This window comes from Achroia grisella, unplaced genomic scaffold, assembly GCF_030625045.1.
Source record: "Achroia grisella isolate CSIRO2021 unplaced genomic scaffold, CSIRO_AGI_Agris_v1 utg445, whole genome shotgun sequence".
NCBI classification, from domain to species: Eukaryota; Metazoa; Arthropoda; class Insecta; order Lepidoptera; family Pyralidae; genus Achroia; species Achroia grisella.
Window position 1 is genome coordinate 1,113,173 of NW_026712860.1, and position 21,338 is coordinate 1,134,510.

Here is a 21,338-nt window from a genome sequence, read left to right on the forward strand (position 1 = left end):
AAGTTTCAAGTGAACTTAAGCTAAAGTGACTCTATACCAACCCGATCCTATAATTCCCCACTGGTGCATAAAATGGCCCGGTGGTATTGTGAGACGAACTTTTTAGCATTCCTCAGATTCACCGTATGGGAGCTGGGTCCAGCATATGCAAGAGAGCTAATACTTAGTTACTACCATTCTACACATGCAAATAACATTTAGAACATTATTAAGAGATTACAAACATCTATAACGTAAGGGATTTTGACTGTAATCTACTAATAAATACCATCACAAGCCTAAATTGTCCAAAGTTAGCGCAATTGAGCAAACATACTAAATATTAAAGTACCTACGCTTAATTAACATACTTTGGAAATAATTTACGTGTGGACACAAACACTAAGTATTTATAAATAGAATAAACAAATATTTTATCAAGATTTGTGACATATTTTTAGAACATTTAAATACAATACGCTAATTGTAATTATAATTAATTAGTAGATACTAGTAAATAAATTAAGTGGTTACTACATAGTACGGGGAACATTTACACTAAAATTTATAATAGCTACTAACTGTTTTATAATATGTAAAACCTGAGTTTAATTTTGTTAATACTCTTAGTAGTTTTACACAACTGAGTTTTAGTATAGAGAATGAAATTGCCATAGTGACCTATATTTTGTATAGTTCGTATACACTTTTAAGTGCAGCACAGACAACCACGCAGAAGTCTTCATGGAAAACAATATAAATAGCATCCACAATATGGGGTCTTTCAAGAAGTGTATAGTACTGTATTCGTTTTTTAAAGCTTCGGCAACGTGACGCCTCTGGTCTTTCAGGGTACAGTAACTATATACCATCAGATAGATCGTATGGTTGATTGCGTACAGATTGATTACCATCGTAGTATATTAAAAAAATAATAGATTTTAGTGACTTCTACTATATAATATAACAATAAGAAATTATTTTGTGAGCCACTAAGTGGAAATATTAGTGAAGTATTGTTTTTATGACGTTACTTTGCGACAACATATAACATTATATATCAAGAGGTAGGTACGTTCTAGTACTCGTCTAATTCGTTCATCGACTTTCAATGGAATTATATAACTAGGTAAACAATCAAAATAAATCTTAATATATAAACGAATTTAATTAAATATTTAAACTGAACAAAAACATATTAACACATTGCAATTTGAATGTAATGTAAGATAACATATTATATTTAAATTAAAAATCACAGCTTCTTTGAAAAGTGGGTTTTATATAAACGAGTTTCATCTTCTCGATTACATTATTAAAACTTATCTATAATAAACAAAATCATCTCTTTTAAATTTAGACATTAGTGAAACTACACAGTATTTATTGTTGCATATCAGGATAAAAAAATATACCTATGTGATCGTGTCAGTATTTCCAGATAATTTAATAAACATTAATTAATATAAAAATAATAAATATCAAAGAAGAAAAAAAGTAAAGTTAGTAAATCGTGTCAAAGCTTTCATTCAATTAGGAGAGACGGATACCATCGGACCCTGGACACTGGCCGTTGCTGACCTTTGTGAAACCTGCAAAACAAAAACGACAATGTTTATTAACAGTTGGTCAAAAAAGTTAACCACCTATGAAAGGAGTGGTTACTTTTCACTATTAGTTGATTTGTATAAAAATATATAATTTTATATTTATTTTACAACGAAACTAAACGTAACCCGGTATTTTGATGATTTTAAAAGTTCTTCTGATGTTAAAATACTTGTGGACTACGTGTTAAATTACTATCCTAAAGCAATTAGATTCCGGATCATGCACTAAATTGATGGGATGAATAATGATAATCGTATATATGTATTCATCTATTGACTAAAGAACATCCATAATTACATAACGTCCTATTTGTACAAATATATACGCTGGGAAAAAACAATGAATTAGCGTATCTGAATCACTATCCGGCTGCAGGCGTAATACAATGGCTCTGTTTGCAATTACCACGGGTTACGTCACACTTCACGCCATCCAACGCCGCCATGGTTTATCCATTATTATATCCGGTTTAACTTTACAATATTAGGGTATATTCTATTTGGTATTATGTACAAAATCAAATTCAAACTCAAAATATCTTTATTCATGTAGGTCTATCTCTTTTGATATGTCAAATCTACCGTCAGTTCAGAATTATTTCTAAATAAAGCCAATTTTGATTAAAACTGAATACTTTAATGTTTAATTTTCAGTAGAATGTGGCATGGCATATAAGGTGACGACCTATCTGATGGTGACTGGTAACCACCTATACATGAACACCACTGCGTACATACTGCAATATCACTGCTTTATAATAAAAAATAATAAAATCACAGGACATATCACACAGCACCAAGTCCCAAATTAAGCAGTAATTATGTTTTTCAAGCAATGTTGTTAAGCAATACTTATGAAATCATTTTATATTTTAAATACGAGTACATACCCAATATACGTAGAAAACGCCTAGACAATACAAATCCTACACTTAAATACAAATGTCAGTACAGTGCAATCGAATCTGCGATTATGGGAAGTTAGGCGTTGTGATAAACCGCCGGATCATCGAGGCCGTCAACCTTCGAACCTTATTCACCCTTCAAATGAAATACAGCCCAAGAAGCCCCTATGTCAGCTGAAATAGGGACCCACGCAGACAACTTTTTACGAAGTCTACATTTGTAGTAATACTTATAAATCTTGAACTTGCGACAAATGCAAATATCAAAATATAAAAAATACAACTTCATAAAAAAGTTTCCTGTTAGATTTCTGATAGAACCCGTAGCTATTACGTATAGATTAACAGAAGTTTGACTATCACTATTTAAAAGTGTTTAAATTAAGCTTCACTAAAACTAAAAATTTAGCAAATCGATTGGTCCTCCTATACAGTAAAATAAATTTTAATATGAAATACTGTAAGTGTCCTTACTTCTGTAGTATTTATTATCAGAATCGTCAGTAATGTCCAGTCTATTATTATGTTATCTGTGTAATGTTGTTTCATATTATTAGCTTTATCTTGTTACTTACTGTCTTTATTTTCGCAGTTGTAATTATGGAGCACACACTCGCTGCCGAAAGACAGAGATTTAGCTCCATTTTTGCCAGCACACAGCGGCTCCACCTTCACACTGGTGCAATCCTGCAAGCAGGCTTTTTTACGTGCAGCTTCTGCCTTCAACTGCTTCAGATCTGTTTTGTCAGGCCGACAGGACACGGCCACCAAAAGAACCGCTGAAATTGATATATTTATCTAATGTTTTAAAAAAAATTTTATGTAATTATAACAACAAGCAAGGCCGATTGTAAGTGGTAACCTCTACCTATATCTGTATGCATATAGGTAAAGGTTACTACAGACATATTTTCTTATAACCTAAGACAATTCACACAGCTAGATGGTTCTAGTCCCAGGCTACGCAGAGCTTGTGTTATGGGTACTAATAACTACATAATATACATATAAGGGGAGAAGGGTAGTACATATTGTGGTAGATAGCCATACCAGAATTCTGAAGGCTAAGTTATAGAATAATATAATCCATCTTATCCTGTGTCACTTAAACCTGCGGAAAACTGTAGGTACATAAACAATTTAAGCCTCATCATATAATAAAGAGCACTCGATTATTATACTTACTCACCCGACGCAATCATGGCTGACCTTAAGGAAATATGGTCGTAAAATAGTCGGATAATGGCAGGAAGAGAGTCACTTTGAGCTAACATTAACTGGTTATTTGTCATTTAATGCTTGTGTACAATTTAATGCGTGAAATGAGTTAGTTCCAAAAACTGGTAGGTATCTACGTTTTTCAAGCGGTAAAAGATAAGGTTAATAACCGAGAGCAAATCTACAATGCAGTCGTTCATGATTTATATATAAGTAAAAAATATGAATTCTCAATGCAGTTAGGAGTAACAAACTGTGTCAGAAGTCATAAAAACATGAAATAAAAACCCTAGGGTGACGTAAGAAAAGATGGTACCAACGTTGATGCAAAGGAAGTAAGTCTCAGTATGAAATTCTTCACCAAGACATCAAAGTGACAAAAATACGATAGATCCTTCTTCTATGGCAGTCCAATCACTGCTGCTATATTAAATTGTTATTTAACATAAATTAGAGGATGGCTTTTTAAAACTCTAGAATGGCAACACATAAGTGATATTTTTTTTTGTTGTAAATGGAACGGTGCTTCCGCCTGCGCTAACGGTTTATGCTGGCGGGGTACCAGTGGAGGATGATAAGATGTACATGAGGTCAGGTCAGTTAGCCCATCGTAACAAATTCACCAAGAATTTATGACGATGGTTTCCAGGGGGAACCGTGTGGAGGTCAACCTGACATGGTACATTGCTAGCAATAAGATAATCAATCCACATTACTAACAATCTCCTTTCTCCCCCATAAGTGGTATTGCAGGTGTCATATAATAACGTGATGTACGTGTTGCTATTCCAGGATATAGGCGACGCCTTACTATCAGGTGGGCGGTCAACTTATTTGCCTTTACATAAAAGAAATCATATTTTTGTCACCGGTTGCAATATACAAAGATTGACCAGAAAATACTGTATTTTCCTCTTTGCGAATGGGAACAAAAAAGACACGCGTGGAGGCGTGTATTTTTTGTTCACATTAACAATTATAGTTATAAGATAAAAAAATATAGCAAGAACTATAAAAAAATATAACTAAATATTATATAAGTCACCATCTCTACGATGGTAACTTATATAATATTTAGTTATTACTAAAAATGTATTCAGTTACAAACCTACTACATAGAACGAGTGCAAAGGAAGTGGTTTACTGTGACAAAAACAATAGGTAATGTTAATGTTTCTTTAAATTTATTTCATCATTTCATATTGAAATTAATTTTTATACGGATAAGTCGGAATTTGAAACAACAAAAATTTTATTAATAGAGTATAAGAAGCAAATTAATTTTTTAATAGATAGGTATCTACCGTTATTAAAATATTTGACAGGTACATTTACTTTTTTTGCCTTTTTATACACATTAATTATCTGTGCTAACTGGTTCTAATTCTCGTATTTCTTTTAGAGCATTTAACTTTTGCATCTTTAATTTAACTTTTGGTATTACTTATTATACATACATATAAATAAAATTGAGGTATTTGCTTATAATTTCAAATTACTAATAATCAGCTTTTTACTAATAGCAGCTAAAAAGAAATACGGTCATTGCAATATAAAAAAAAAATTTGTTTATTCTTACTAATCTCTAAACGTCAGGACTGAATTTGATGGAACTTTCACTCGCAAATAGCTAATATTATAAGGAGTAGCTCAGGCTACTTTTATTTTAGATATTGTATTCATTTTAATAAAAAAGTTATAGTCCACACGGGCGATGTCGCCGGTAACGGCTAGTACATTCTGTATTTAGTCAAGTATTAATGGATATAGTCAGCTTCTTATATATTAGATCGTAATATATTTTCCAATTATAAAACAAGGCCTAGTGCCTTTTTATTATTTATTGCCTATTTATTGTTAGAATTGATATAGGTAGGTACTTTAAAATTTTGGCACTACAACATTAGTGACATTTTCAAATATCTTGGACATACTATACAAGAATCAGTAGGTATATTTTGGACCTTGTAAGTAAAATTAATCATCAAAATCAGTCTTAACTGACAAAGGTACATACAACAATATTGTCGAGATTTCTTCCTTTTAGAGTCATTTAAAGATACGGCCAACATGACGAGGCACATATATGTTTACATAATTAATAGACATGACTATACCTAGCCTAGGTGAGGTAACGTCATTAGTAAACATTAACCGATGGTATTTATAGTGCTTTAACTACAGGTAAAAATAAAGAAAAATGAGGAAAAAACTCACCTAAAACAAGCACGACAGCCGCCTTCATTTTATTGTTATTGCACTGTGCACGATCACCTTACAGATTGCAAACTGGCATCAGTATAAGCACAGATCCCCTTTATAACAGAGTAGTGGGGAGGCAACAAAAAGTGGTCACTGGTCCACGAAGACACTGCTGCGAAGCTGTAAACAAATTTCATTGCCGGGTACCTTACGGTCGTACATGTCTATATTATGAGAATAACAGCAATGGTGATAGATATAAATCGAACGTCGATAAGATATCATCTGCAGGTCACAGAGTTTATTTTCGAGAACATCAACAGGAATAATTTACTTGTTGCTGAGTAGATCGAAATCAAATCGTTACAGCTCTGTTTTGCATGTTTCATAATACATTGGAGTTGGTAAATATGAGTATGGTTAAAATGCTGTCAGAGTTATCTGACAGCAATTACCATATTAAACATTTTTACGATATTACTATTAGAGTATCCTGTTATGAAATAATTGGAACTGTACACAAAACCAATAATAATATTGCTTTGCTAATGATTATTAGCATAATAATAATTTTTTACGACTGGGAATCACAAACAAATTAACTGCATACCTACGAAGTGGAAAATGATAAAAGTCGCTCTTATTACATTAACTACATAAATACATAATACAATGATTATAACTAGTCATTTTTTTTATTAATATTTTTGGAATGGTGTATCCGCCTGCAGGGCACCAGTGGAGGTTGACAAGGTGAGTATGTGGTCGGGTCGGTAAGCTCATCGTGAAAAATTCACCCGGAATTCATCAGCATGGTTTCCAGAGGGATCCGCATGGAGATCAATCTGATTTGGAACATTGGTAACAATGAGGTAATAACTAGATAAAGTAAGAGAGGTAAAAGAATAGTTTAATGTCGAATTTAAAAATTATTAATTTATTCTATTTTTCAGAGAAATTATTATAATTATTAAGTGTTATAAATATGTGACATAAGATTTGTAAAAGTATAAATTGCTCACTTAGGTGCATGAATTTTTTAAAATTTGTTATTCAACTTACATATACAAGATCATTATTTGGAAAAAATATTATGAAAAAACTTAGTATGTATACAAACTAAAAACACCTACTTAAACGTACAAACAAAAACAGTAACTGGTTTTAAACAATCTACTTTTAGGGGTTGCATTAATTTAATTATCAAAAGGCGTTCCAATGTCACCTTTTTTGCTCTTTATTACATGTTTAAACAATACAATAATTATTTAAACAAATAAATATGTCTATACATAGCAGTGTATTTTTTTTCTATGAACTTTAAAGAGTTTTCATTTCATTTCATTTAAATGCATGTTCTAAACTTCCAGTGCAATCTATTACATTGTTCCGTTAGTTATACCTACATAATTAACTAACGGGATAAATCAGACAAATTGACACGCCAAATTAACTTTCCAATAGACGTGCACAGTTATGGACTTAAATAGGTAGATGTCGCAACTGCACAATTTGAATGTCAAGTATTGGTACGAAATAAATTAGTTACGATAGAATTTACTTCACTTCGACTGTACTCCGCTGTGCAGTTCCTATATAAAATTCACATATATTGACAAAGTAAATAGGTATTTTAGTAACCATAATGTAGGAATAGGATTACCCACCAACACCCACGTACTGTATGACAGTATATATATTCTGGTTCTCTGTCATCAATCAAAGACAAGTAACATCAACGACATAGTCTACTACTGAGTTCGCGGTATCAAAGTCAGAGTAGGTACTATGTCTGAAAATAGGTAACAACGACAGAATTTATGTGTGCATGAATTTTCTTCATCATTAATGTAAATTTTCTGTACTAGTAGGTATACCACTTTTACCATCATCAGGTATGAAAAAACCTATACAATATAGGATTGTTGAAATCTTTTTACTATCAATTCTAATGACAAATTTTACCAAAGTACTTAGCTTCGTGCTTATCTGATTTGAAACAAAAAAAAACACTTGGAATTTCTGTTAATTTTCGTCTATTCGAGTAAGTAAAGTAAAGAGCGATAAAGCCCAAAATAGGCAAATTCTTTGTACTCTATAAAGAAGCACCACATTCAGCGACATCTGTCGTTGAGTAGTAAAACTATCTTTATTATTTGGTATTTGACATTTCAAACGTTCTCATTGTATTATCTAGTGCAGTCGTAAGATGGCGCTACTAGTATGTTCGTAATGAAAATAGTGGTACAATTTTCTGGTAAAATAGAATATTCAATGTATTACCTGCATTGTCTATATGTCAATAGGTACATCATTTAGTAAGTTGTGTCATTACTAATGGTATACTTCTATTGGTGGTAACTATATATCTAATGGAATTTGATGCGTTTTATAATACATATATAGATTCACCAAATTCTACTTTCATAACGGATAATTTTTAAGTTCGTATTGGGTATTTCTCTTCCTTTCATATGTATTATATTTAGCTTAGTGTAAATAATATGTATTGGGTATAGGCTAAAAAGAAACCACTTGTAATATAAACATCTTTTTTTTATTCCAACTTATAACCATACATAATATACACAGTACAAAAAAAACTTGCTTTCTTCTAATACAGCAATAAGGACAAAATTAAATTGTCACATACTTTAACTATCATTTTGTAACATTCTAACCAAATTGAGAAATTAATTATAGGAGAAACTTATCTACACGCCGTATTTAATGTACAATGCTTCGAGCGAATACGTTTTACTTCAATACAATAACTTAAAGGTATACACTTCTTATATGTACTCGATGGAATTCGAATTAAAAATTTACACAATACATACATATCACTATAACTACAATTAAGCTGTAAATAACCAGAAGAGTTTATTTGTATCAATTAAGGAACATAAAACATATCCACATCTCAACGATATCACCATAATCAGACTAATTTACATTGCACATACTCCGATTTTAACCGTCGGACTAAATCACATTTCGAGTACATTTACACACATATAACTGGTACACAATCCACTCGGACGCTTAAAAATGGCATCTTATACACGAAACGGCGCACAGCGCATATCACACTCGCTCCCAATCTTACGTTTAAATGCGGAACTTAGCAATTAATGTTACGTCGAGGTTGAGATCAAATGCGGAAGGTCTACTCGGCTTCACTTGGTTTCAGCGAGCGCTTCCTCTAAGCAGCACAGGGAATCCTTAACTGCGTGGTACACAATATTTTTTATCTGCAACTTGTCCTCTTTGTTGGAGTGTTGGCGAGATAACCTGCGGAACTGCTGCGCGAGCTCAAAACATCGCGACACGTTCTCCGGCGATACGAAATCCTCAGCGACTTTGATACAGTCCAAAAGGTTTCGAACCTGATGTGGGGCTCCGGCAGGTACGAAAACGGCATCTCCAGGACACTGAAGAATCGCGTAGCCTTCGACTCCGTACTCCCGGTATAGCCGTTCTCGCAACGCCGCGTCCAAGTACCACGTCTGATCGTGTACCGGGTCGTGTTGTGGACGCGGTCTGGCACCTCGCTCCAACTCAGCGTGGACAAGGAAGTCGCGGATTTTATCCGCGTCCTTGGCCGCATATATGTGCCAAAGCGCTGCTGGAGGCTTGACTCTTGCTCTCCGCCGTGCCAGCACGTCAACGCCAGCCTCTTCTGCAGCCTTTGCGGCCTCTCTTGCGCGGTCTTGAGCATCGTCTGGTGCGCTGGCGTGGACCATCACATTAACCGCATCGCTGACGTCTAAATGTAGATTGGTTGTACCACCGGCGCCTCCGTAAGCCGTGTACATCTTGGGGCCTAAATCTGGGCGGACGAAGCATTCCGGTAGACGGGCGGCTAAGTTCAATTTTCCATTGCGTGATGTATATTCACTGAGGGGCAACGCCCGCATAAGATCGTCGAATCGCGCCGGAAGAAGTTCGGCGAAGTCCTCGCCGGGTGGCCAGTCTTTCAATTTGAGCACCATTGGAGCACCACGTTCATCTCGAAGTCTCTTAGTGACTAGTTCAAATCCATCCCAGAACTTTCTGGCTGGCTGATTCGGTACTACTAAACCAGATGCACAATTGACTAAATCCACTCGAGTTTCAGCGAAGTCACGGGAGAAGCTCTCTGGACTCCATAGATTTTTGTCGAGCAGGGTCGACACGTCTGAGACTAGAACAGGCTGACCACGTTTCCACTGGTCCTAAAACAAAAAACAATTACTTATTAATAACTAATATTCTGTAAGTTACATATAACAATAACTACTATTTTTAAAAATAAAATAAATTTCACTAATTTGTCCAATACCAATACCCTGTTAGGTATGTTATATCATAAAAAAATAATGTAAATTCTAGAAAGTTTTTTAAAATTAATATCATATTTACCTGGAACGGTTTATAGTTTCCAGGATGAACGGGATCAGTTAGATGTAGGAGGCGACCGTCGCAGAGCCAGGCATGTGGCACGTCAGGGTACAGAAGTTTGGACTCTGTGAGCGTCATGATTCGCACTGGCAACTCCTCCCTACTACGCCCGCTTCTGTCATACCGCTTCACCACATTTGAGAGTGCGAACGGTTTCACTTCCTCATCTTCATCTTTCTTCTCATCCACCACACTGGAGATGACGTCACTTAAGAAGTCGTTTTTGCTCTTCTTCTGTTTTTTCTTGGGTTGGGTGTCTCCACCTTCAGGGGCTGGGCGTATTAGCAATTCCCTTAATGTCGAGAAACTGCCGCCCTCCTCCGAATCAGAGGAACTACTATCAGACTTCTCGTCCTTTGTTTCGGTCTTGAGCGGGACGTCCGAGAGCCAGCTAACTACGGAACTGCCCGTCTTTCCGTTTTCTGATTTTACAGGTGACGAACCATTGGTGGACACATTTTCTTCTTTCACATCCTCCTTCTTGACATTCTGTAAAGAAAACTACTATTATAATTACAATGTATATATAAATCAATTATAACTTTCAGTTATGAACTATAGCAGATAAATATATCCATATGATGACAACTTGATAATGTCCTAACCACAAGGGCCACCGATTTTTCCTTATAAGTTCCGGATAGTAATTGACTACTACCATACTGAGTACCTACTCATTTGCACAGGTATATGTTTATTATGTTTTCCTGTGACGTGTAATGTCAATTGTAATGTAAATGTCCTTGAATTACTAATACTGTTTACTATTACCATAGGCCTTTGTTTTAAATACACAAATATTATATTGCCCTTATGGTGTTGAAAATATTATCGAAGTTTTGATATCGGTATGAAAACATTACCCTAAATACTTAAAAAATATATCATGATGATGAATAGTGGAGTTATAGAAACAGAAATAGTTTTAATTCAAATAAACATAATATAAGCACTTTTGAATAGCATATTTTTTTTATTTTATAAAATATTTTAATTTATAAAAGAACAAGTATGCGATAATCATATATACCTTCTGGAGGGCGCGCTGGAGTAGATGTCGTGCCCGAGAGCGCCTCGCGGGGGGAGCGTCGGTGGCAACGCCGCAGCCGCAAGTGGGTAGTGACCAGGCCGCGCGCGTGGCGTGCAGCCGAGCCGCCGCCGCAGCCAGCGCGCCGCCAGCTGCGATCTGCGTCAGCAGCAGCCGCCGCGCCGGGTGAGCGCCTCCAGCCGTGCATGTCAGCCAACTGCAAACCGTATCCATTGAAATATTGTTCCAACATACACACCGTCACAGCTGTTATTAGAGATAGGGTTGACTACCCTATTATTTTAGTCAGAATCATTGTCAAATGTAGATGTATTGGTTAACGCAACACTTAACGCAGGCCCATTTGGCTACTTATTACTTTGAAAAATTTTATTGAATTCTTTGTGTATGACAAAGTGTAAGAGTACTAAGGGCGTCACTATGGAGACCAAGCCGTTACCACTTTCCATCCGGCAGGTTTTTTATCATTCCAGTACTAAAAAAAAGTGTATTTTATCAGGTTCAGTATGTTTTTTTATCATTCCAGCAGTAAAAAACAAAGTGGCTATCATAACGGTGCTAGTTAATCTGTGACATCCAGAGCCTATGATCAATCTGGTGGATGGAAATGTGCAGACATTTCGTATGCCAATTTAGGGGAGAGAGAGAGAGAGAGAGAAATGGAGATATTAAAAAAAAATTACCCAAAAGAATCTCTCTCGCCATTGCTGGTGGAATTTGCTGTGCTATTGGACTCGTTAGTAGGATTGGCCGATTCTCCGGACGTCCGTGACTGTAAACAAAAAACAATAGGTTACTCACAATTATTCAACCGCAAGACAATATTATCTAAAGACCTACCAGAAATAGGTATAGTATACGCACATAACAAAATTCCATAAAAGTTAATATTAATTTTAATATTGACTGACAAATTGAGTAAAAAATACAACATAGCTATTAATTTTATAAACTTATATCATGCTTAAATAAACAGTAACATGTATAAAAATATGAAACTAACCTTATAACAATCTAAGCAGACGACAAACCCGCATTTACCGCAGGTCCAGTGGAAATTGAATAGTGTAGTCTCACACACGTCACACATTTCGCGAACACCTTGCACTACGCGCTTCCACGCTATTGTCTTGTCTGTGAACAAGCAAAGTTTACACACAATGAATAGGGATATCGCAAACACACTTTCTTCTATAGCTATAACGAATATTGAGAATAGATTTATGACCAGTAAAATCTGTTTTTATGTCATTGAAATTTTGATTAGTACTTAGCAACAGTTGAGCCAATAGTTTGTCAACTATTAACCCACATGTTAGTAAGTGGTAAACGTCGTCAATATAAACATGAACGGAAAAACGGTCATAACTTTTCACGTGACACTTGCGATAGCGCTCATGCGTTACTAATCCGGAAAACTATGATGTCATGCCTCTTATCTGATAAATTTACTGCCTTGATACCTTCGGTTTAAGGGTGAGAGCTATCTAACCCTTAAACCGGTGCATGTTAAAAGTCAACCTGTTGAGCGGCTCAACAGGTACCTCTGTGTGTGTTTCAAAGTCTACCTTAGGTAACTTTCAATTATATCTTTACACAGAGGTATCGCCATAAATTCCTTTTTTCAAAGTCTACCTTAGGTAACTTTCAATTATATCTTTGAAGCGAACTTTATTAGAAAATCTAATAGTTGATTACCCATCTGCGTCATATAAATTGGGAAAAAACAAACACGAGATTTAAATATTTTCCCAAGTGCCTACAGTCAAAACTCATTAGGTACCATTGTTTTATTATATTTACACAAAATTTGTACATACAATATAGTAGGTACATATCATAATCAACTGTGATATTTCCTTTATGACTATACTTGATGATCTCATTCTGAAACTACAAAATATATTTACTGAACTTGTATAACATTGTTGACACTACTATTTAGTAGAAACTACATGTTTTATTAGTGATAGACACTCACATTGCAGCATATGTATGGCCTGTAATAGTATCATCAGATTATTCAATCGAATAGAGATTGCTCGTCTCGACCTACTGGAAAACTATAGTTTTTATGTATGCGTTTCATATTTAAAATTGAATATTAAATATAAAACGTACCGTCATTCAAATGATGTGATTCGGCCTCTTTCTCCTGTTGTAGCAGTTCACAGAACTGGTCTCCAATCTCCCTTAGCAGGAAGCAACTCATTTCTATATCTAATTCCGCCGCACCGGCGGATGATGACAGCCATAATTTCTTATCCTCCTGAGAAGATAAAATATAACTTTAATGTTATATGGAAATTAGCTTTTATAGTATATGTAAAACAGAACTTTTTAAATCATATTTTATGCATAATAAATACAAAATATTAACTAATTACACTTCATGAACAAAATTCTGAATTATTATAAAATTAATATTTACCTCATCTGCATCCTTGTAAGGGTCCGAGAACCCAGCTATAGCTAATTGCCTATTCTTGGCATATTTCAGTCTTCGGAAAGCGTAGAAACGGCAAAAGATGTTCGGCATGTCCTTATCTCGCTGCGCTGGCGACCACCGACACTCTCGGCATTTAGCGAGCCGCGGCGCCACCTCGAAGCAGGGACCGTTTTGTAAAAACGACTCATTGGTCGGTCGCGCATGCGCGCCGGCGGGTCCGCGTCGTGGGGGGTCCTCTTTTCGTCGACCCCCGCGACCCCCGCCGCCGCCTCGTGACCTCCGGCCTCGCGCGCGACCCCCACCTCCACGCTTACTCGACGTACTACCACTGCCACTCCCACTACCTCCGGAATCCGAATCTTTGTCGTCACTCTCCTTGTCACTCTCGCTACCGCTCTCGGAAGCCTTCTTCTTTTTAGGTTCGTCCCCGGCTTTTCGCGGAATGATACCCTTTTTCCGCTTCGCTTTAGGTGGTTTCCTTTTTGGTGGAGCAGTCGTCTCTCTGTCGGAACTCGAGCTATCCTCCTCGGCGTCATCGATGCGACCGTTCATTTCCTTTGGCTTTCGCGGTTTCGATGTTTTCCGAGCACCTCGCTGGATGGATTTTGCGGCTACGGGTACCACTATATTAGAACTCGAGTCGTCGGGCTCCGAAACCCTCGTGATGGTCATTGGGAGTGTGATGCAAGTTCCGCCACCACCGGAACAGTCCCCTTCACCTATTGGAGCAGTTTCGTGTCGTTGTAGCCACGCTTTTTTGCCAAGGTGTCGCACTGGTGCTGAACCGTCACGCGGTGAGGTAGACTTAGCTGGAGTATCACCTTCGGCGAGTGGTGTGACGGGAGGAGTAGCAGGGGGCGCGGGTGGCGTAGGTGCGGCTGGTGGTGCTACTGCGCCGGCCGGTGACGCAGCTAATGGAGGCACCGGAGTTGCTGGGGCTGGACTGGCCGCCGGCGTCAGCTGAGGAGCAGGAGAAGCGCCGGCGGCACGTTCGGGTGTTTCAATACTGCCATCGGCGGAGGGTACACGTACGTCGCAAGGTGGACCGGGTGCCTGTGGTGCTGGCTCTGAGCCATGAGGTGTCCTACCGACACTCGCAGCCGCTGCGATTAACGGCTCTGGTGCGGGCAGCTCTTCAAGACGCCTTCGCTTCGCGTCCGCGTCAGCGGGCTCGAAGGGATAACGGCGGCGCGGCGACAACCTATCTGGGTCATCGCGCGTGACACCTAAATCCAGAGGTTGCGTCTGGCATGGTGACGGAGCATTAGTGTCACCGTGAGCACGCGGTGGCGGTCGAGGTTCAGGAGTACGACAGTGTGCCACTGGCGGTGGTCTCGTCCGAGGTGCGGGCGAGTACGCGGACGGCGGCGGATATGGTACTGGCGGCGGCTCCGTTTTTGGTATCTGAAGAGAAGGCTCGACAGCAACTCCATAGTGTGCGGGACAAGGTGAGTTACTGCTAGGTTTGCCGTATATATGTTGGGGTGCCGGGCTGGACACCTTTGGCTTAACTTGTGGTGCCGTTTGGTAATATGCTGGGGATCGTTGTGGAGGAGGTTGATATAAACGCCTATTATTTTTGTCTTGCGCAGGCAATGCTGCATGTGGTGACGTTTGGAGCACTGGATGTGGGTGTGGCGGTGCATGAGGGGATAGGCCGGTTCGGTACGGTCTTGAAGGAAGGTAATGCGATGGTTCACTTCTGGGCTTGCTAGGATAAGGATGTTTCTGCTCCAGGTGAATCTGTTTGGCGTCGTGCTTGACTATCACAGAATTTTTTTCCGGCACCAAGGGCGGTGGCGCCGGTAAATGTTGTTCTTTAAGTTTATCGTATGACCTATAAGGAGGATAATTATAAGGTGCAAAATTTGGTTCGCCCTTAGGTAAGGGAGGATGAGCCGTGGGTTTTTCAGGTTTGGATGAGATGGAGAGTCGCGCATGTGGGGAACAATAATCTGCGGGAGAAGGTGCTGGTGCGCGAGGTGAAGGATGGGGAGGATGCGCGGAAGGATGCGAAGGAGGCGAGTAGTAGGCGCGGTCTGGTGGCGGTGCTCGTAACCGTTCGTGTTCGGGTCCAGCCGCACGACCCGGTGGAGGAATGCTGTTCAATAGCGACCACGACATGCTACGCTCCCTCTGTAAATAATTGAAATGACAAATTCAAATACTGTTAGTCTACATCATGAAGTACGCAATACATGCTCGTTATGATGAATGATCCTATTATGACAGGATAACATGGTAAACAACGAGCTGGTTTCGTAACAACTTTAATGAGTCATTGTTATCTAACTTATATGAATACATTAGAAAGAATAAAAGTAATTATGTCATTATAATATAATTATTTAAACTGATGAAGCGTTTATAATAAACTCTAGTAATATTATAAATAGATTTACTTCACTAAATTGTAAGTAACAATTAAAGCAATATTTTTACAATATCTTTCAAAAGAAATTAAGTGTTAACTATACTCATAAACTATTAAAATTATCTAACCTTCTGATTAGCCAACCGAAACGACTCCTCGAAATGCCTGGAGACGAGTTTAGAGGCGGCATTTTCTTGATCTCTCCTTTCTTTTTCCTCTCTCTCCTGTTTTTCTCTTTCCCTCTCCCGCTCCTGCTCTATCCGTTCTCTCTCCTTTCTTTCTTTTTGCTGCTTCTCCAATATATCCCGTTGTTGCTCCTGTTCCCTTCGTTCTCTATAAACAAAGAAAACCTATATTAAAATATCTTCTCATAATGAAACCTTTAGGTAGAATCACGTAAGAAAACAATGCCCCTGACTACATTTATGAGTCCTCGGAAACACCTTTCTGATATTTAGTACATTAATTAACTTTATTTCATTTACACAACCTTGTGGCATACGCTACGAGCAGTGACGTGTTCCCCCCTTGGGAAATACATTTATATTAATCAGGATAAAGTTAGAATTTTTGTTGTAAGGTATTTTACAATTATTCACATACCTAGTCATTCAAGAAGTTCTTCCTTACATACAAACAAATAAAGATCAAAAGTAAAATGTTCAATTGGAACAAAATAGAATTTATAGGAATCATTATATACCACGTTAATGTCAATGTCAAAAAACATATATTAAATATGTCATAAATCAAGTTAGATATTTAAAATTCATGTGGGCGGTTGTTAACTTAGCATGTATCTAATTTCATCTATCTGTCGTAATATATACTTATATAACATATACTTGTGAGTTACTATGCGTGGGCGTAGTTGGAATAGAATATGAGATTATAGGTCCACAAAAAATTATTTATAAGCGTATGTCTTACGTACCTATATATAATTTTATTAATATCTGATCGATATATTATAGCTTACGACAGTAAATTAGCCGAAAATAAAACTTATAAAATAAAGGATTTCGAACTAAGTAGGATCAATAAAAAAAGTGATTTATAAAAAAATGCCAAAGTAAATTACTTATAGTAAAACCAGGTTTATTCGGAGACGTCTTCAAAATTTTGAAATAAAATGAAAGTTAGTAAAGTATTTCTACATATATATTCATTACATGTTTTCAGGTAGTTTACGTCATCAATAAATGGTTCTAAGCAATAAAGGAATTCAATATTATATTCAAGACTCTAAGAAGAGGGCAAAAATGAATAACATAATTCATTACCTATACAAGATTACTTGATATAAATTATTTCTTCATGTTATATTAAAAATAATAGTAAAACTACAGTATTCATATTTATTAGAATCAGAAGGTAGTATTTGTCGTCCATATACTTAAATTATTTATTTATTATCAATATTATATTACTTTATAGAATACATACCGCACACATATGAACAGTATTAATTAGATGACCAAAGCTGATCCAGTAAAGGATAATTTATGCACACTAACATTAATTTATGTGCGAATTTAATTAAGTTGATTAATTACAACATCTGTTTAATGTACATTTCACACCAAAGATTTAGATTTTACTCACGAAGCAATTATTAACATGTGGGCAAGCAACGGCACCAACATATTCAACAGAAACAAGTTTGGATACTGCACAAATATTATTAAATTTATTTTGTAGTACCTACCAATTGATAAAATGTGTCAATAATAATTAGGCACATATATAGCTATAATTTGGAAAAGTCAAAATAACCTATAAAATAGGGCAAGGAGTTTGCATATGCGCATATTGACTTAAATATTATAAGAATCTTAGCGTTCTAATACACTGTTTAATCATCCAATGGTCGAGGATATGATCACCGTCTAATAGGAATATTTATATTTGAGGATTTGAGATATTTATTTACTTGTGAAATTATACCAAAAATTAAGTAGTTATTTCACGCTATGTTTAATCTGGGAATAGATGACACTATGAAATATGTCATACTTATATGTAGAATTATCAAAGATAATACAATAATAGAATATATTGAAAATAAATCTAAATTACTAAATGACAGCATGTATTTTTTCATTTTTAACGCTGATTTGATCCTAATTTGCTCTAATGTAGTACATATTGTGTCTATGGTATTACCTATGCTATTTTAGTGTAGCATGGTATCAATAAATAACTTTTGCGACATCAAGACAAATTGTACTTGCGTCATCTATCTCTATGTGTGTCTGTGGTCCAATGCCAACCAACATATTCTACGATAGTAATACGAGTCAATAACATTTAGAATAACAATCTACACTTTGATAATAAAATAATAAATTAAGATAAACATTTCTAGACATTATCTATGTATAATATTGTACAATAACTACAAGATAAGTTACTTTGAAAAACATACACTGATAACGTTTGCATTAATTCATATTAGTTATGTAATTACTGATAAGATAATTACTCCAGTTTTAAGTCTTGTTAATGATATGAACTTGTCATATTTTCCCAATATGAAAATATACTCATGTAAATAATACATACACCACATAACCATGTTATATGTTATCTTTAGTATAACTCTACTTAAGTGATATTGAGGATTTACTGTATTTATTTTATTACCTCATTGCTCTCATAGTTGAACCTAATTTCTTCACGGTTCACTATTATCACTAAGAAGTAAAAAACGTTTTTTACACTGTTTTAAGCCGTGATTTAGAAGTTTAGAAACTTACTTCTAAACTCGGATACGAATTTTTATATGAATTGTAATTAACATATTTACTACAGATGGTTTATGTATACACTATACAACATACACTATTTAGCAAACTCAAAACGATCGTTTAGTCATTCGATAAGAACATATGGACTTATTGTTGAAGAGATTGGCGTGTCAAATGTGTAAAATATATAATAGCCGCGACTTCGTCTGTTGTTTTTTAAACAAAAAACAACCTATATCCTTCTTAGTGTTATCATATATCTTCGCGTCAATTTTATTAGGATCCGTTCTGTCGTTTAGACCAATGGAACAAACAAACAGACAGTCATACTGGCAATTATAATAATATTATGGATATAAATAATTTATTTACGAGCACGTAGTCGCTAGCAAAGTAGGAAAATCTCTATTACCAACCACTCATATACTTTTAACTGAGAGATATAACTGCTAGCATATAACGTTGTACCAATCATTCTGCAGTATTGGAACTGCTTTGTTGTCAATTTTGCCTACATACGGGACAGTATAAATGAACAGTCCGATTGAACAGTACTGTCAATTAAAGCGGAATCAAAATCAAATGGACAAATAAATCAAGAATTGTAAACTGCACCATTTATACGTATATTTCCTTATTGATCATTTGTACAATGCTTGTTTCTATAAATTTGTACAACAGACAGAATACTGTAAATGTAACTAGTGAATTTTATCGATCAAAAAATCGTGTGAACCATGATATGTTCTAAGATCCCTGGCCACGTCTGTTTGTATGTTTGACATAATCTCAAAAACTGATTTTCATGTGGTTTTCATCTCTCAACAGAGTTCTTTCTAAGGAAGTTAAGTGTATAATTAATTAAGATTTAGTGCAAATTGTTTGAAATACCCTTGAGAGGTTGACACAGAACTAGGATTGTCAATCATCGATCCTCATCATATTTTAAGTCGTAGAAGCATCTTAAACTATGAGAAATCATAATAATACATTGCACAAAGGCAAACACAATTAATAATTATATATTCACTAGAGGTAAATTACGACTGCCTAACCCGAGTTTGGAACATCAGGCCGTCGTAATATCGGTTAAAAATTTAAAATGCAATAGGGAATCGATCGGATTCAGTAGCAAACAACTAATAGCAATACATACTCACTCATAGTAATTAAACCAATTAAAGAAATTATAATAACAATATAGTGTTCCCTACAATCTTAGTAGCTATCTACAAGATTACAGTTTCCTCCCTACAAACTTTCATATATAGATTGCCACTGGAGACAATCATCAGTGATATTAGTTATAAGAACAAACTAACTGATACGTTGATATATTACTTAATATAGAATTTCAGGTCATTTCTTTAATGTCGACCGTTTGAATTACACGACACAATTCGAATTAAACTGAATGAGTTTCATAGGAACTATAAAATAAATTCACAGAATCAAGCAGTCAGTACCATCTAAATTTAATTTTATAATCGGTGGGTAATTAAATGTAGGTAGAATGTTATCAAGGGTATTGACCCCGAAAAAACCTACTTACTGTTTAGTTTTAGGTAATAAAACATTCGTACAATAGCCAATTACATAAGACGATAATTATTACGTATTATTTAGACTTCATTTTAAAACCAGCATTATTTTTAGAAATAATAAAATCGTAAAAATATGACGAGGCAAATAAAATTACGTAAAGTAGCTGGTGGAAAAGAATACCCCAATATAAAGGGGTAAAATAATAAATTTTGAATATATTTTTAATATGCTTACATAGATAGATAAGCATTTATTGTCTATAACTGTTTATCATATATGGAAACGACCAGTTTATCCAACGTACAATATGAAATTAAGTACAATATTTAATACAATTTTACTTTAATTATTATTGTTGTTTGATCATAATGGCGCTCAACAAATGGACAAGAGTCTTAAGATGCAGGCACTTAGATATCACAGAATAAATGCAGTTTATACTAATATTATAATTGTGAACGTTGATGAATTTTATTATTAGGTATATCTGGCCGCCTAAACTAATGATTTGGTATATCCATATTTGAGATTAAGTAGGAAACAAGCTATTTTTATCTCGGTCAATCATTTGTCCTGCTCACATAGACAGATTTGCGGGTAAAACCAATTTACCTTAGAACTATTAGGTCTTTTAAAACTAGTTTTATTATTATTGAAAAAACAAAGAGCCTGATTATGGGTAATTCCCAAATATGAGTTCCATCACAAAAACTGAATATCTATGTCAAACATGGAAACAAATATAATAAAGAGAAAAGATGTAATTTTTTGTTTGTTATGCATTGGTTGCATGTGTTAAGTATATTTTTAGAGAG

The 21,338-nt window shown here is 35.7% G+C and overlaps 3 protein-coding genes across 4 annotated transcripts in view; all 3 read right to left on the reverse strand.

Annotated features, from left to right (window-relative positions):
* The window catches only part of LOC131844980 (uncharacterized), a 198,535-nt gene that overhangs the window by 24,364 nt on the left and 152,833 nt on the right, over nucleotides 1-21,338 (reverse strand). The gene's annotated exons all lie outside the window — the stretch shown is intronic.
* Nucleotides 1,159-6,041, reverse strand: LOC131844979 (vasotab). Its single transcript, XM_059193987.1, has 3 exons — nucleotides 5,930-6,041; nucleotides 3,070-3,273; nucleotides 1,159-1,571 (listed from the first exon to the last, which is right to left on the reverse strand). The coding sequence occupies exons 1-3, from the start codon at nucleotides 5,955-5,957 to the stop codon at nucleotides 1,513-1,515; spliced, it is 291 nt and encodes a 96-aa protein (XP_059049970.1). The 5' UTR covers nucleotides 5,958-6,041; the 3' UTR covers nucleotides 1,159-1,512.
* LOC131844975 (lysine-specific demethylase 3B) overlaps nucleotides 8,466-21,338 on the reverse strand; it is a 184,074-nt gene continuing 171,201 nt past the window's right edge. For both annotated transcript variants that reach the window (XM_059193981.1, XM_059193980.1), the window contains 8 exons: nucleotides 16,357-16,561; nucleotides 13,837-15,990; nucleotides 13,527-13,674; nucleotides 12,409-12,539; nucleotides 12,089-12,177; nucleotides 11,388-11,601; nucleotides 10,319-10,846; nucleotides 8,466-10,131 (listed from right to left, as the gene is read on the reverse strand). In XM_059193981.1, coding sequence (XP_059049964.1) covers nucleotides 9,094-10,131; nucleotides 10,319-10,846; nucleotides 11,388-11,601; nucleotides 12,089-12,177; nucleotides 12,409-12,539; nucleotides 13,527-13,674; nucleotides 13,837-15,990; nucleotides 16,357-16,561 — 4,507 coding nt within the window. In that variant the 3' untranslated portion in view covers nucleotides 8,466-9,093. The remainder of the gene's footprint in view (nucleotides 10,132-10,318; nucleotides 10,847-11,387; nucleotides 11,602-12,088; nucleotides 12,178-12,408; nucleotides 12,540-13,526; nucleotides 13,675-13,836; nucleotides 15,991-16,356; nucleotides 16,562-21,338) is intronic.

Excerpts from the sequence above, each read along its gene's own strand:
- LOC131844979 (XM_059193987.1), bottom strand. The coding sequence starts at position 5,957 with ATGAAGGCGGCTGTCGTGCTTGTTTTAG. Across the intron at positions 3,274-5,929 it reads GGCTGTCGTGCTTGTTTTAG|CGGTTCTTTTGGTGGCCGTG; the intron begins GTGAGTTTTTTC and ends TATCAATTTCAG. Across the intron at positions 1,572-3,069 it reads CAACTGCGAAAATAAAGACA|GTTTCACAAAGGTCAGCAAC; the intron begins GTAAGTAACAAG and ends TTTGTTTTGCAG.